This window comes from Neopelma chrysocephalum, unplaced genomic scaffold (assembly GCF_003984885.1).
Source record: "Neopelma chrysocephalum unplaced genomic scaffold, ASM398488v2 Primary Assembly neopelma1_89, whole genome shotgun sequence".
Taxonomy (NCBI): domain Eukaryota; kingdom Metazoa; phylum Chordata; class Aves; order Passeriformes; family Pipridae; genus Neopelma; species Neopelma chrysocephalum.
The window spans coordinates 526,999-540,251 of NW_020897751.1; the positions used below are offsets into that span (position 1 = coordinate 526,999).

Genomic DNA, 13,253 nt, shown 5'->3' on the forward strand with positions numbered 1-13,253 from the left:
AGAGAATAGGGCGGGATAGGGACAGAGATAGGAACGGGCACAGGGGCAGGTACGGCACAGGGCTGGGGCACGGACAGGTGTGGGACAGGGATAGCGATGGAGTAGGGACAAGCACTGCATGGGGACGGGGAGAAGGTGGGGCAGCGCTGGGGCCGGGGCAAGGCTGGGGCCGGGGCCGGGACAGGCGCGGTCGGGGTGTCCCGTGTGTCCTCGGGTGTCCCCGGTATCCCGCTATCCCGCGTGTCCCGCAGTCCGGTCCCTCCCGGCGGGGGCCCCGTGCGGGTCCCGCCCGGCGCGGGCGGTGCCGGGCCCGGGGCGGTGCCGGGGCGGTGCGGGCGGATCCCGGGGGATCTGTCGCTATCGCTGTGGCTGTTCCCGGTGCAGGGCAGGGCCCGTTCTCCGCGGGGTCCCGGTGCCGGTGGCGGTGCCGGCGCGGGGGGATGCGAGCATGGCCATGGCCCAGGCGGGGGCCGCGGCCGCGGCGGCCTCGGCGCTCCTCGTGTTCCTGCTCTACTCCGCCATCCACAGGGTCGAGGAGGGACACCTGGCCGTGTACTACAGGTACTGCCCTCGGGAGCTGCTCCCTCCGCCGGGATCCGTCCTGGAACCGCCGGTTGCTCTCTCCTGCCTTCGCCCGCAGTTTTTCCCTCTGTTGTCTCTGCTCCCTGATGAGTCCCAGGCACCTTGGCTCTGTGCAGAACCCTTGGGAGTTTAGGTCTCTCTGAATCCTCAGCTGCTTTCCCTCCCTCTCCTCCCTTCCCTTTTCACAGTTTGGATTTCAGAGCTCAGAGATCCAAAGCATCCGTCCCATCTTCTCACATCTGTTGATCGCTTCCTCTTACAGCAGGAGCCGCCACCTCTGTCCCAAACTGTCACCCCCAGCCAGGGCACCCGTTTTGTTGGTGCTTTGGAATGTTCTCCCTGCCCTTCCCACTCACCCCCGTGGGCTGTTCTCCTTTAATCCCAAGCGTGTTGAGCTCGAGAGCCTGGGGCGTCTCTTGGTGCTTTGGGGCTCGTGGAAATCCAAACTGACAGCATCACGTCCACTGCTGGATTTTTCCATGGTTACCAGAGAACTATTTAGAGAGGAAAAATCTGTGTTCTTGCAGCTCTGCAGTGTTGCAATGCTGGGAGGCTTTGGCAATAGCTGCCTCCTCTAAGGGTTAGTTGCTCACAGGGCTCGAGGGAACGATTGTCAGCCTGCAACAGGCAAACAGCGGGAGCACTCAGCCCTTTTCTAGGGGAATTGGTGGCAAATTTGGGGCAGCAGTGTAACTCTCACTCCCCCAGCTGTGCCTGCAGCTGAGTGTCCCTGCTTGTTCTCAAAGCTGGGCTTGCTGGAGCCTCTCCCTGTTCTCCTGTCTCTCCGCAGGGGCGGTGCGTTGTTAACCAGCCCGAGCGGACCCGGCTACCACATCATGCTCCCCTTCATCACCACCTTCAAATCCGTGCAGGTTGGTGCCCTCTCCTCTGGCAGGAGCAGGTGTTGGGAGGGTGGGGGTGCCCAGCACGTGTGTGAGTTGCTGGGGACAGCACATGTCCTGCTCTGGGAGGACGGTCCATGTTTGTGGCCATCACTGTTTCCCAGGAAAGACTTGTGACGTGGGAGTTGGGAGCAGGGAATGGGCACAGCTGCCTGTCCATCCCACAGAAGGCAGGTGGGAAGAAGCCTTGTCCTCTTCCCACACACGAGGGAGGCAGAGGATGCCTTTGTGGCTCCGTGTTCCCGTTGTGAGAGTGTGGGCACAGCAGGACCTTCCCGGAGAGCGGAGCGGTTTGTGAGCTCGGGTTGTCTTTGTCTTTCAGACCACGTTGCAGACTGATGAAGTGAAAAATGTGCCTTGTGGGACAAGGTAGGGATTTCATCTGCATTTCTCCTGGTGCTGAGCAAATGCACTCGGTGGTGTCATTTACAGTGCTGGGAAGTAAAGGCACGTGCCCTAAAATTAGTCCCGAACACACACATGCACCCCCTGTAATAGAATATGGAAATTATAGAACAGCAGGTACATTAGGGGGTGCTCTGGCTTTTGCTGCAGCTGCTGCTCACAGGGTGTTTGCATTCATAGTGGTATTATCTTGATTTTTCTTGGTTTCTCCCCTCAGTTACTCTGACACCCCGTTGCTTGTGCTTTGGTCTGCCCTCAGATATTTCTAGTCTGGATTTTGTGGCTGATAGAAGTGCTGACCAGAGAACAAAAGCAAATGGTGAATGGGAATCCTCCTGGTGGGAGAGGGTCCATTTCCAGATGAAATGCCTGCTTCATAGTTAAGCTGATTCTTTTGTCAGCACAGACCTGCTTGGTTTTAACCAGCAGAGCAGTAGCAGGAAGAGAGGGCTGGATGAGTTGGGTTGCAGATCCTGTTGTGTTGGTTCATCCACAAGTTAAAGTGGTGACTGGACCTCTTTCTTCAGGGTAAAAAAAACCCTGATGATTCACCTTGTCTTTTAGCTCCAGTGTCCTCAACAAAATTTCTATTTAAAAAAATAAATTCCCGTGACTTAAATGATGACACTCAGTGACCACATTGAAATTAAAAGTGGAATGGTAATGGCAACATTAACAAAGCAGAGTTAATTTTGATCAGGTTTAACCTGTAATGAAATGAGTTCTTGGGGTTACTCCTGGAGCATCAGACATCACATGGGCTTAAATATTAAAATATGGGTCTCATGGTTTTAGTTTTACATCTCAAAGATTTTCGGGAGTATCTGTAAATAACGTTAATGTTCAGTGCTTCAGCTTTCATAGAATCCCAGAATGGTCTGAGTTGGAAGAGACCTTAAAGATCATCTCCTTCCACCCCTCTGCCATGGGCAGGGACACCTTCCACTAGCCCAGGTTGCTCCAGCCTGGCCTTGGAGACTTCCAGGGATCCAGGGGCAGCCACAGCTTCTCTGGGCAACCTGTGCCAGGGCCTCCCCACCCTCACAGGGAAGGATTCCTTCCCAATATCCCATCTAACCCTGCCCTCTGGCAGTGGGAAGCCATTCCCCCTGGTCTTATCACTCCAGATAAGTTACTTCACTTTGTGGTGAAGTAACCATTCTTTAGGCCAAGCAGAAAATCCCTGCCAGCCTCCACCATTCTGTGCTTCTGGGATTTAGGAGCTAAATCCCAGCTAAATCTGTTTGGTTCTGTCCAGTAAGTTCGTGCCGTTCCTGCTGCATTTCAGCACTGTGGGGTTCAGTTGTGCAGTGCAGGGGGTTGTGAAGGTGCAGGCAGTAAATGTGCTTTAAAACACCAAACAGCTGGTGAAAGCAGTTCCTAGTTAATAATTGAATACACTTCAGACCAAAGGTCCCAGTAGCCCTGTCCACTTTTAAGGTGTTACTGCAGGAGCCTTCCAGTTTGCTGCAGTTGGATCCAAAGGCTGCAGCTGCTCGATGCCAAAGCTTGGAATCCAGATTTCCTTAGTGAAACATTAGCTTATAAATACGAGTGGGTCAAACCAGAAATGTCACTGTCCTGGTTAAAAGTCAGTTACAAGGACAGATTGTAAACAGTTTAAGTTTCTGTGGTTGTATATTAAACCATCTGATTTTAAAGGCTGGGTTTCTCTTCTGTCATGTTTATATTCCTGTTGCCTGTGTCCCCATCTACATCAGGAAGCTTCTGAATGTCTGTGTGGGTGTCCCATCCCCAATTTCTGCCTTACCTGTCCCATTTATAACTGACCAGCGTTAAGTGAATACATTAAATACAGATTTTAAAATACTTTGGCACCAGAGGGCTGTTTCCACAAAACAGTTGTCACCTCAGAGACAAAAACCATTTCATTCCAGCAGGGACGATGAGCATCTGCCTCTGGTGTCTGGGATTTCTGCCTTTCCCCAGCAGTTGCTCGAGCATTATTTGCAGAGGTGTGAGGGATGTCTGGTGCTCAGATCATTGTCAGGAGCCCAACAGAGCCAGGGAATGCTCTGCTGGGACAGATCATTGTCAGGAGCCAGACAGAGCCAGGGAATGTTCTGCTGGGACAGGTCGCTGTTTGTCAGCCAGTCACGTGGGAATACGTGTCCTGAACATTCCAAGTGTTAATCCCTGTGTGTGTAGTCACGCCAGATCTGGCCTTTAAGCCCAGTTTTAGGTGCTCTGCCTGTCCCAGTCTGCTCCTGTTTGTGGCAGCTGTAGCTGTGAGCACTGGACCTTTACCTTTTTTTATGGCAGCGCCCCTCAGTTTTTATCTCGTCTGCTCCAGGTCTAAGGTGAGATCCTGAGTTGTCTGAGGCTTTCTAAGAGCTACCAAAACACCTGTGTCCATCTCCTGTGGCATTCCCTGGAAACTGCCACCTTGTCCTGTCAGGTTGGGCAGTGCTGCTGCCTAGTCATGCTTAAACCTCTCCCAGGCACACACAGTCCATGTTGATCCTCCTTTCAGGCTTCCTGTGGACTTCTCTTTGCTCCTCTCTCCCCAGCCAGTCTGGACTCTGAGTGGCAGGCCTAGAAAAGATTTAAAAATAATGATAATGGTTCTTAAGAGAGAGAATGATCAGTAAAAAAGGCATTAATGCTCTTAAGAGTAGTATCTCACTGGGAAATAAGTCTCTCTTTGGGCACAAATGTCTCCCCTGCTCCTTGTCCCTCCCAGCAGACAAGTTCTGTCCATCCCCAAAGTTTTTAGCTCATAGTTGCAGTGAAGCAGGTTTGGAGTGAGCACAGGCTGGGCCTGGGAGACCTCTTCCAGGAGAGCACAGACACAGGCAAGCTCACGTGGTTTTCCTGCAGACTGGGCCTTCAGCTGCCAGAGATCAGGATCTGCAAAATAAGAAATGGAGTTTGTCACGGGGAATATATTGGAGTTAAAGCATCACAGTTTGGAAATGTGGAGGCTCCACAGCCAGGGATCAGCTCTCTCTAAACAGTTCCTGCTAAAGCTTCTTGTCTGATTTGCCTTTGTCTCGAGGACGACATCACAAGAATATCCTGCTTAAAATTATGCTCTCAAGAGACTTATGAGCTGTTGAAAATTAAGTCTTTTCTTCTTCAATGTCGAGTTTGTGCTTTTCTCCTGTGTCATGGGTACCCAGGGGCGGGCATGACCTGCTGAAAGGGACACCAGTAAGAGCAGAGCCTGAGGGCAAGCCCAGCTTCTGATTCCTTCTTTTCCCTGCCAGTCTGGCAGCACATAATCCCTTGGGAAGAGGATTGCCTGCAGGCTTCCTCTGATGAGGTGCTGGAGTGTGTGTGCCTGGTTGTGGTGTTTCTTCCTTTCTGTCAGTGGCCCTGCTGGAGTTAGTGAATGTGTGAATTAAACTCAGGGCTTTCCTGTTTGAAGTGTTTTGCTGCCTGGAGGAGCTGTGGTGCATCTGGAGCTGGTGTGTGCCCTGCTGCTGGCAGGTGTCACCTGCTGTCCTCGTTGGGTTGGACTCCCCTTTCCTGGTAGTTGCAGTTACCTTCCTGTTGAGAAGCATTTTCCTTTGGCTGGCTGAGCAGGAGGTCACAGGGGGAAGGGAAGGTGCTTTACAGGCTTGCTGGAGCACGTTTGTGATTTATGCCCAGAGAGGAACCTGTCTGTGCCAAGCCGGGGTTTGCTGCTACCTCATTGCAAAATGCTCAGGAACTCAGGGCTGTTCTGGGTAAGTTTTGAGTAAAAGTGGGACAAAGATGACTTTGCTTTTCTGCCAGCTGTGACCAGCTGCAGTGGTAATGGCTGAGTTCTTTTTGCCTTGCAGTGGGGGTGTTATGATCTACATTGACCGGATCGAAGTGGTGAACAAGCTGGCCCCATATGCAGGTATTTCCCATCCCATTTCCACAGGCAGCTCTGGGACTGCCTTTAGTCATCCTGGTTTGCAGGACTTCATTGTCCATGTCTGGAAAATCTCCATGTCTGTTCCCATTCCTCGTTACCCTCGTGGCTCCCAGTCCTGTAGCACTTGGTTCCATGCATGTGCCTGCAGGCTTTTTGCAGAGGCAGGGGTTTGCAAGGATGAAGGTGAACTCTAGGATTGCTTCTCCCCCGTGTGTTTAGAAATGTGACAGGTGCTCAAGGATCCTCTCTCTTGCTGCTGAAGGGGAGAGCACCTGTGGAACTAATCCCAAGTGCTCTCCAGCTTGGCTCCTGGGAGAATTGCAAAGACATGTTCCTTTTGCTGCAGCCCAGGACATGGTTGGCTTAAAATGTGGGAACCATCCTTGGTTTCCCTTTATAGTGTTACTGTTCCCGTGCATGCAGGTCCTGGACAGGCTTTGCTGTTTCATTTGTTTGTGCAGATGGTAAAGCAGGGCTGTGCAGTGTATCTTGCCATGATTACTCTGCTCCTTGAGGTCCTGTAGTCCCAGCTGCATTGGTTGGGGGTCCTCTGAGCTCCCTCCCTCTCACTGGGCAGGGGAGTTCGGAAGACTCCCAGGGCTGGAGGTGCCCCACACCCTGTCCCTGTGCCATGCCCCTTTCCCAGCATTCCTGGTGCTGCAGGAAGCACTGTGTGTCAGGGGTGCCCTCTGGTAATCCCCTTCCTTCCCCAGTGTACGACATCGTGAGGAACTACACTGCAGACTACGACAAGACCTTGATCTTCAACAAGATCCATCACGAGCTGAATCAGTTCTGCAGTGCCCACACCCTGCAGGAGGTGTACATCGAGCTCTTTGGTGAGTGGATGGCAGCTGGATGCTCCCACTGAGGGATGTGGAATCTCCCTGTCATGCTCTGGAATGTGTTACAGCCAACTCCTGGGCTGGAGTTGCAGTCTGGAATCCAGCTCCTTTTATATCCATAGGCCACTTCCCCTGGGACTTCAGTGGTTCAGATTTCTTTGTCTTTCCCCATCTGCACGTGGGAATTCGGTTTCAGTCCTTTTCCACCGATTCTGGGTGCCCAAAGCAGCCACTCTGCTCTTGTGTGTGCAGTGATACCTATTGCCTTCACTGTGATGATGGGTTTGTCTTGCCTACTCCTACTTCTAAGCCCCTGTTCTGTTGCTGGATTCACTTTTGTACTTCCACAGCTTCCTTCTGGCTGTTTTTAACAGGAGAGAGCTGGAAGGTTTTTTAGGGAGGTAGCAATGTTTCAGGAGTTAGCACAGGCTGTGTTCTCCTTGGTACCTACCTGTGCCCCAAAGACATGACAGTATTGTGTCCTTCTTGAGTGGCTGAGCAGGGGAGAATGGGTTTATGGCAGATAAAAGGTTGTCAGAATTTTAATATTGAGGTGCTGTAAGTCTGAATGCTGAGAAGGGATAGACTTCTACCACAGGCTCTGGGCATTCTTGCTGAGATCCTTAAAACCTCAGCTCAAATACCACAAATCCATCAATAACTGAACTTTTCTAGGCACTGGCATGTGACTCTCCTCTTGGGAACATTTTCCAGGGGGCACAGGAACAATGTACTGAGTGGTCTCAGAGAGCATCTTTATCTTACACCACAGACAAGCTGCTCTTCCAGGCCAGCTGACTCTGCCACATCAGCTGTGGGAGAAAAGGGGATGAGCTAAACTGTCTCTCTCTTGTCCCTCAAACACAGATCAGATAGATGAGAACTTGAAGTTGGCCCTGCAGAAAGACCTCAATGTCATGGCACCAGGTCTCACTATCCAGGTGAGTTCATTCCCTGATAAAGATTACTCTTTTTTCCTCCTCTTTTACTGGATTGAATGGGTTCCTTGCTTCCATTTTCCACATGCCATGGAATAGCTGAGCCTTGAGTTGAGGTTTGGCAGCTGAAGACTGTCCAAATGGCTTTCAGACACTGGGTTTATGTAAGGGAAGGACCTGCAGGACAGAGAAAAGAACCTTTCAAGTGACAGACCTGCAGGTGTTGGCTTTAAATTGCAAAGAGCAAGGGAATGGTTTTAGTGATTTCCTGCTTACTTTTAATGTTAGAAAATTGTGTTTAGTTTAACCATGTTAACATCTGCCTGAACTCACCAGACACCACTTTGAAGGGGTGAGGATCTTTGTTTTGGTGCAGAGGTTGAAAGAATACCCCCCTGTGCACCCTGCAGTGGCTGGTGAGGTCAGCTTTCTCCATGGGGTGCTTTGTAGGGGCTTGGAGAGGTTTTGCTCCTGGTAGGAGCTTAGAACAATCCCTTCACTGAAGGATGTTCTGCTCTGATGTCCCATAAATCTGCTTTCTTTGCTTGTCCAGAGAAGCAGCACAGTTGGGATTGTTCACACTGGAGAAGGGAAGGCTCCAGGGAGACCTTATTTCTGGCCTTTCAGTATATAAAGAGTATGTGAAGTTTTGTATAAAGCTTACATAAGTTATAAAAAAGGTGGAGAAAGACTTTTTACAAAGGCCTGTAGTGACAGGATGAGGGGCAGTGGTTTTAAACTGAAAGAGGAATGTTTTACACTGAGGGTGGGCAGGCCCTGGCACAGGTTGCCCAGAGAAGCTGTGGCTGCCCCTGGATCCCTGGAAGTGTTCAAGGCCAGGTTGGAGGGGGCTTGGAGCAACCTGCCCACGGTGGGAGTGGGTTGGAATGGCTGTCAGGAAATACAAATGCAGGGCAGTTCTGTGGGAGAGGCCATGCTCAGCTGTGCTGCACAGGAGGATTGGGCACCACTGCCCACAGCACTGCAGCTGCTCTCACAAGGGCATTTCCTACACCTTGCATCCAAACATTCAGCTTAAAATGTGCTCCCTTTTCCTTCTCTCACAGGCTGTGCGTGTCACAAAACCCAAAATTCCAGAGGCCATCCGAAGGAATTTTGAGCTGATGTGAGTAGCTGGACATACAGTTGTGTGAATGAGTTGTGAGGGTGCAGGACAGGCACGGTGCTGTTGGCAAACTCTTCCCTGCTGCTCAGAGAGTGAGAGGGGAGCTCTGGACAGGCCAGGTGCACTTGTGGATTCTGTTTCTCTGTTTCCAGACTGAAATCAGGGCTCAGGGCTCTTGGTATCTTGCCCATAAGTTCCCCTCCGGGATCTCTGAGACCCCTTTGGAGCAGGGGGAGATGCTGTTGGATCTCCCTTCACCTCCCTGTCCCTGGCTGAGCCAACCCAGCTCCCAGCAGCCCTGCACTGGGCTCACTCCCTGTCCTGAGGGCCTCAGGCTGCCCATGCATCCAGATGTGGCCTCACCAGTGCCAAATGGGGAGGGGGGTGATCCCTTCCTTTGGCCCACTGGCTGTGCTGTGCTCATACAGCTGCAGACAGAACCAGTCCCGTGGCTGTGAACAGGGGGCTGGCAGCTGCTCGTGGTCTTTCCTGCCCTCAGCTGCAGAGCTGCTCCCCATCTCCCTTTCCCCAGGATAATGTTTCTCCCCTTGCAGGGAGGCTGAGAAGACCAAGCTGCTCATTGCAGCCCAGAGGCAGAAGGTGGTGGAGAAGGAGGCAGAGACAGAGCGGAAGAAAGCCATCATTGGTATGTGACCAGGACAGGCTGAGCTGCCATTCCTGCACTCCCTGGGAACTGAGGGAGGCACAGCCAGGCTGCACCAGGAGTCATTTTGAAAATCCGAGTGTCTTTGCTGCTGTATCTCTGTCCCACCTCCCTCCCGTGGCAGCAGAGTAGTGAGCACCTCTGTCCTGCAGCCACTCCGCTGGAAAAACTGGGCTTGGAGCTCAGTGTGCCAGGGGGATCACCCTGGGAAACGGGATATCAGCTCTGGAGACATCAGCACTGGGTTTTCTTCCTGGAGTCCAGGCTGGCACTGTAGGATCCGAGCAGGAAGGGAGGGAGAGGGGAACAGACCTGGTGTGGCAGATCCTGCAGTGAGGTGCTGGGTCGGGGTGCTGGTGCTCACACCCTGAGAAGCAAATTGCTGAGCCGAGCCCGTTGTGATTGCAGAGGCAGAGAAGGCTGCCCAGGTGGCCAGGATCCACTACCAACAGAAGATTATGGAGAAGGAAACGGAGAAGCGGATTTCCGAGATCGAGGGTAACTTGCAGTGCTGGGTCATTTTGCAGCTGAGGGGGGATGGCAGGTGGGGGAACCTCAGGCCTGGGCTCACAGGCTGTGCTGCAGAGCTCACCCAGGGTGCAGCAGTGCAAGGCTGTGCACTGGGAATGCTCCAGGAAGCCACAGGGCGGGTGCAGGACCAGCCAAGCTGTCAGGGGCACTCCTGGGTCAGCTGGTCCCCATGGGATGAGGGCTCAGGTGCTCAGTGTGGTGGGACTGGTCACTTCCTAACGCTTTTTTCCCTGTCCATCCTCTGCTGCCGTGTTAGATGCTGCGTTCCTGGCAAGAGAGAAGGCCAAAGCTGATGCTGAGTACTACACTGCTCGGAAGCTGGCTGATGCCAACAAGGTGAGCACTGGGGAGCTGGTCAGGACAGGATTCACTCCCTCCTTCCCTCTGCACGGGAGGTGAGCTTCAGGTGGGCAGCACTGGAAAAACACTTGATTTAACAGCCTGCATCCCAGAAGGCCTGACGCAGTATTCAGTGATGCAGCACCCAAAAAGTTGTGTCTGACAGCCCCTGTTTGTGTTCCTGTAGCTGAAGCTGACCCCCGAGTACCTGGAGCTGATGAAGTACCAGGCCATAGCCGCCAACAGCAAACTGTACTTCGGTGACCGCATCCCCGGCGTGTTCCTGGAGTCCTGTGCCTTCCAGCAGGCCAGCCCGAGGACTGCCCACCAAACCAGCCTTCCTGCACAGGAGGCCCCGGAGACCTCTGGAGACAGCCAGCTCAGAGGCAAGGGAAGCACTGGCTGAGGAGGGAGGAGGAATCCCGGTGTGGCTCAGCAGCAAAGCCCGGCTGTGGTCGGGGACGTGGCCCTGGGCTGGTGGGGCGGACGCAGCACCCGCCTGGACATCTTGTGTATAGGTGGCAGTTGGGTTGATTTTCTTCTAGCAACAGATTGCAAGGGCTCTGCCTCTTCCGTTTCTTCCCCTGTTAAATTGGTGCTTCCAAAGGAGGGATAATCCTGTACTAACATACCTATACTGGAATATTAAAAGACAGGCGCCAGGAAAGGCTTCCGGGGTAGGTGCAGTTATTTAGCAGGCATTGCTCTGGAGGCAGGAGATGTGGCTTTGAGTGCTGTGTTGCTGCACCCTGGTCGTTCCCCGTGCTCTTGGCTGAGGCCGAGCGAAGAGGAGGTTTCCTTCATCCTGCCCATGAAGCTTCACTTGGTGGACTCCAGGCAGGTTCCTGCCGCTGCTCTCTCACTCTCCTCAAGGACTCCCGTGGAGTGGGCTCTCCTTGGCCAGCGTGTTCCTGCTCAGGGCAAGGAATGGTTTGGTGTGGAATAGGTTACTGGAATAGGATCTGCATAGCCATAATGTTCCTGTAGACAGCAGCACTAGGTAACGACTCGGAGCAGGTGATCTCCGATGGGATTCTGCAACTCCCCTCTCCAAGCAAGAGCCTTGCACTGGCTGCCTGGGACTGACTGTAGGGTGTTACAGCTGCGTGGCTGGGGTTCACCTTGCATCCTAAACCAGATTTCAGGAGCACCTCGGAGCAGCTGGTTGGGAACAGAGCTTGGGAAATCTCTGCTCAGATCCCAACTTGGGAAATCTCTGCTCAGATCCCAGCCTTCCTCTAGGTCAGCAGGGGAAGGGGGCTGAACTTCCACTGCTCTGCTGTGGTGGCAAGGTAAAGGGGAAGAGAAGAGTGAAGGGACCCTGCGGTGCAGCAGATCAGATGTTTGACACCTCAGCTGCAAAGCAGGTGAGTCATCGCTGCTCCCCCGTGCAGAATCCACTGCTCCAAGAAGTGGGACCTTGAACAGCCGTGGTGAGAGTGTGTCCCTGGGCCTCTCATCCCTGGACAGGTTTGCTGCAGGGCAGGAGGACTTCAGGCTTCTCCTGGGCAGTGCTGGCAGGAGGATCTGCTGTGCTGGCCCTCCAGACACTCTGCCTGTTGAGATCTTGTGTCCCTGGCACCATCTGCAGCCTCGTGGCAACGGGAGGGACGTGTTCAGCTTTTGCCACGGTGAAACATTCAACCCAAAACAAGAGGCTTGAGCTTTACCTGTGCTGATGATGTCCCCAGACGGGTTGTGTGGGCTTCAGGCTTTGCAGTGCTGTGTTCCCACCACACGTGGCTCTGCTTGGAGGGTGGCAGTGTCTCCTCAAGGAAGTTTGGTAACACGTGGTGCCTCGTGCTGTCTCAGCTCCTGCCCTGGCTCCCTGTCCTCCATGTCTGGGGCAGAGCAGGGATGTGTTGGACCTGCCCCTTCTGCAGGGTAGGACAGGACTGTGGGACTTGGCAGCAGTTTCAGGGGGTCTGTCTGTCCTCTATCTGGCTGCAAACTCCCAAGGCCCAGTTGGTGCTCTGCTCCAGAATACCAGCTCCCCTTCCAACCCAGCCATGGCAGGAGCCAGGGACTCGGGGCACCAGTGAGGAGAGGAAGGGCAGTGTAATTTGTAGCTGTGGTGTTTGAAATGTCTCCTGGAAGTGCTGTTTGACTTGCAGGGTCCCCTTTCTCCCGTGGGAAGGGCTTTGAGGAGGCAGTGGAGTCACATCTTTGAGCTGCCACCTCCTCCATGGTGCAGCAGGCCCTTGGCATGGGGGCACGGCCTCTCCTCACCTGGCAGCACCCACTTCACTTGGATTTTGGGATGAGGGCAGACTTTATAGAGCAGAAGCACTGCTGGAGGGGATGCTGGCAGGGATGTAGGCTTGTTCTCCATGTGTTACTGGGGTTGGACACTGGGCATCAGGAATGGGTGGACAGGGTAGGTTCTGCCAGCCTGGAGGTGACAGGGGCACGAGGGGAGCTGCTGGGAGCAATAACCAGGCAGCTCACAGCTCTCCTGCAGCCACCAGAGCAAGGTGCCCGTGCAGGGAGCAGGAAAACCTTCCAGGCCAGTGCAGGAAGGGCTGCTTCCCTCTGGACCTGAGCCTTGCTGGGCCTCCCTGCACTATCCAGGTGGGTGCATGGCTTTATCCTGAGTGGCTGTCACTGGCTCAGTGTCCCCCTGCTCTGGCTGGGTGACATCAGCCTGCTCTGAGGGACCCTGGGGGATGCTCCTGTAGCCCCAAGTCCTGCAGCAGCCTGTGTGATGCTCGGTGCCTTCTGCAAAAGCCTCCTCCCTCCCTCCCTCCCTCCCTGCTTGCCCAGCCGCTGCTGCAGAGGCCCCAGTAGGTGTGCAGGGGGGGATTGCCACGGCTGTGCTTCCCTCTGAGCCCCAGGTGTGAGCAGGGACATGGGACTGTGGGTTAGAACTGGCTTTTCTCTCCGTTCCAAGGGCCTGTGTGGGCCTGTGACTAAAGGGGTCTGCCCCTGGATCCGCATCTCCTTAAGGAAACACGATACATATGGTCAGGTTTACATTCACGGGGTTGAGTTCTTTTGATAAAGCAGAATAAAATTATTTTGTTACCATTTTTCTGAGTGGTTTTATGTGTCCT

General features: G+C 53.6%; 1 protein-coding gene across 1 annotated transcript; it reads left to right on the top strand.

Annotated features, from left to right (window-relative positions):
- The first annotated feature begins 415 nt into the window (after positions 1–415).
- ERLIN1 (ER lipid raft associated 1) lies at positions 416–13,229 on the top strand. Its single transcript, XM_027693001.1, is given in 12 exon segments — positions 416–561; positions 1,373–1,454; positions 1,807–1,853; positions 5,678–5,739; positions 6,471–6,596; positions 7,470–7,543; positions 8,608–8,666; positions 9,221–9,312; positions 9,739–9,828; positions 10,118–10,197; positions 10,388–10,531; positions 10,533–13,229. Coding segments are annotated over 12 exon segments (1,155 nt in total). The 5' UTR covers positions 416–448; the 3' UTR covers positions 10,719–13,229.
- Positions 13,230–13,253: the final 24 nt, after the last annotated feature.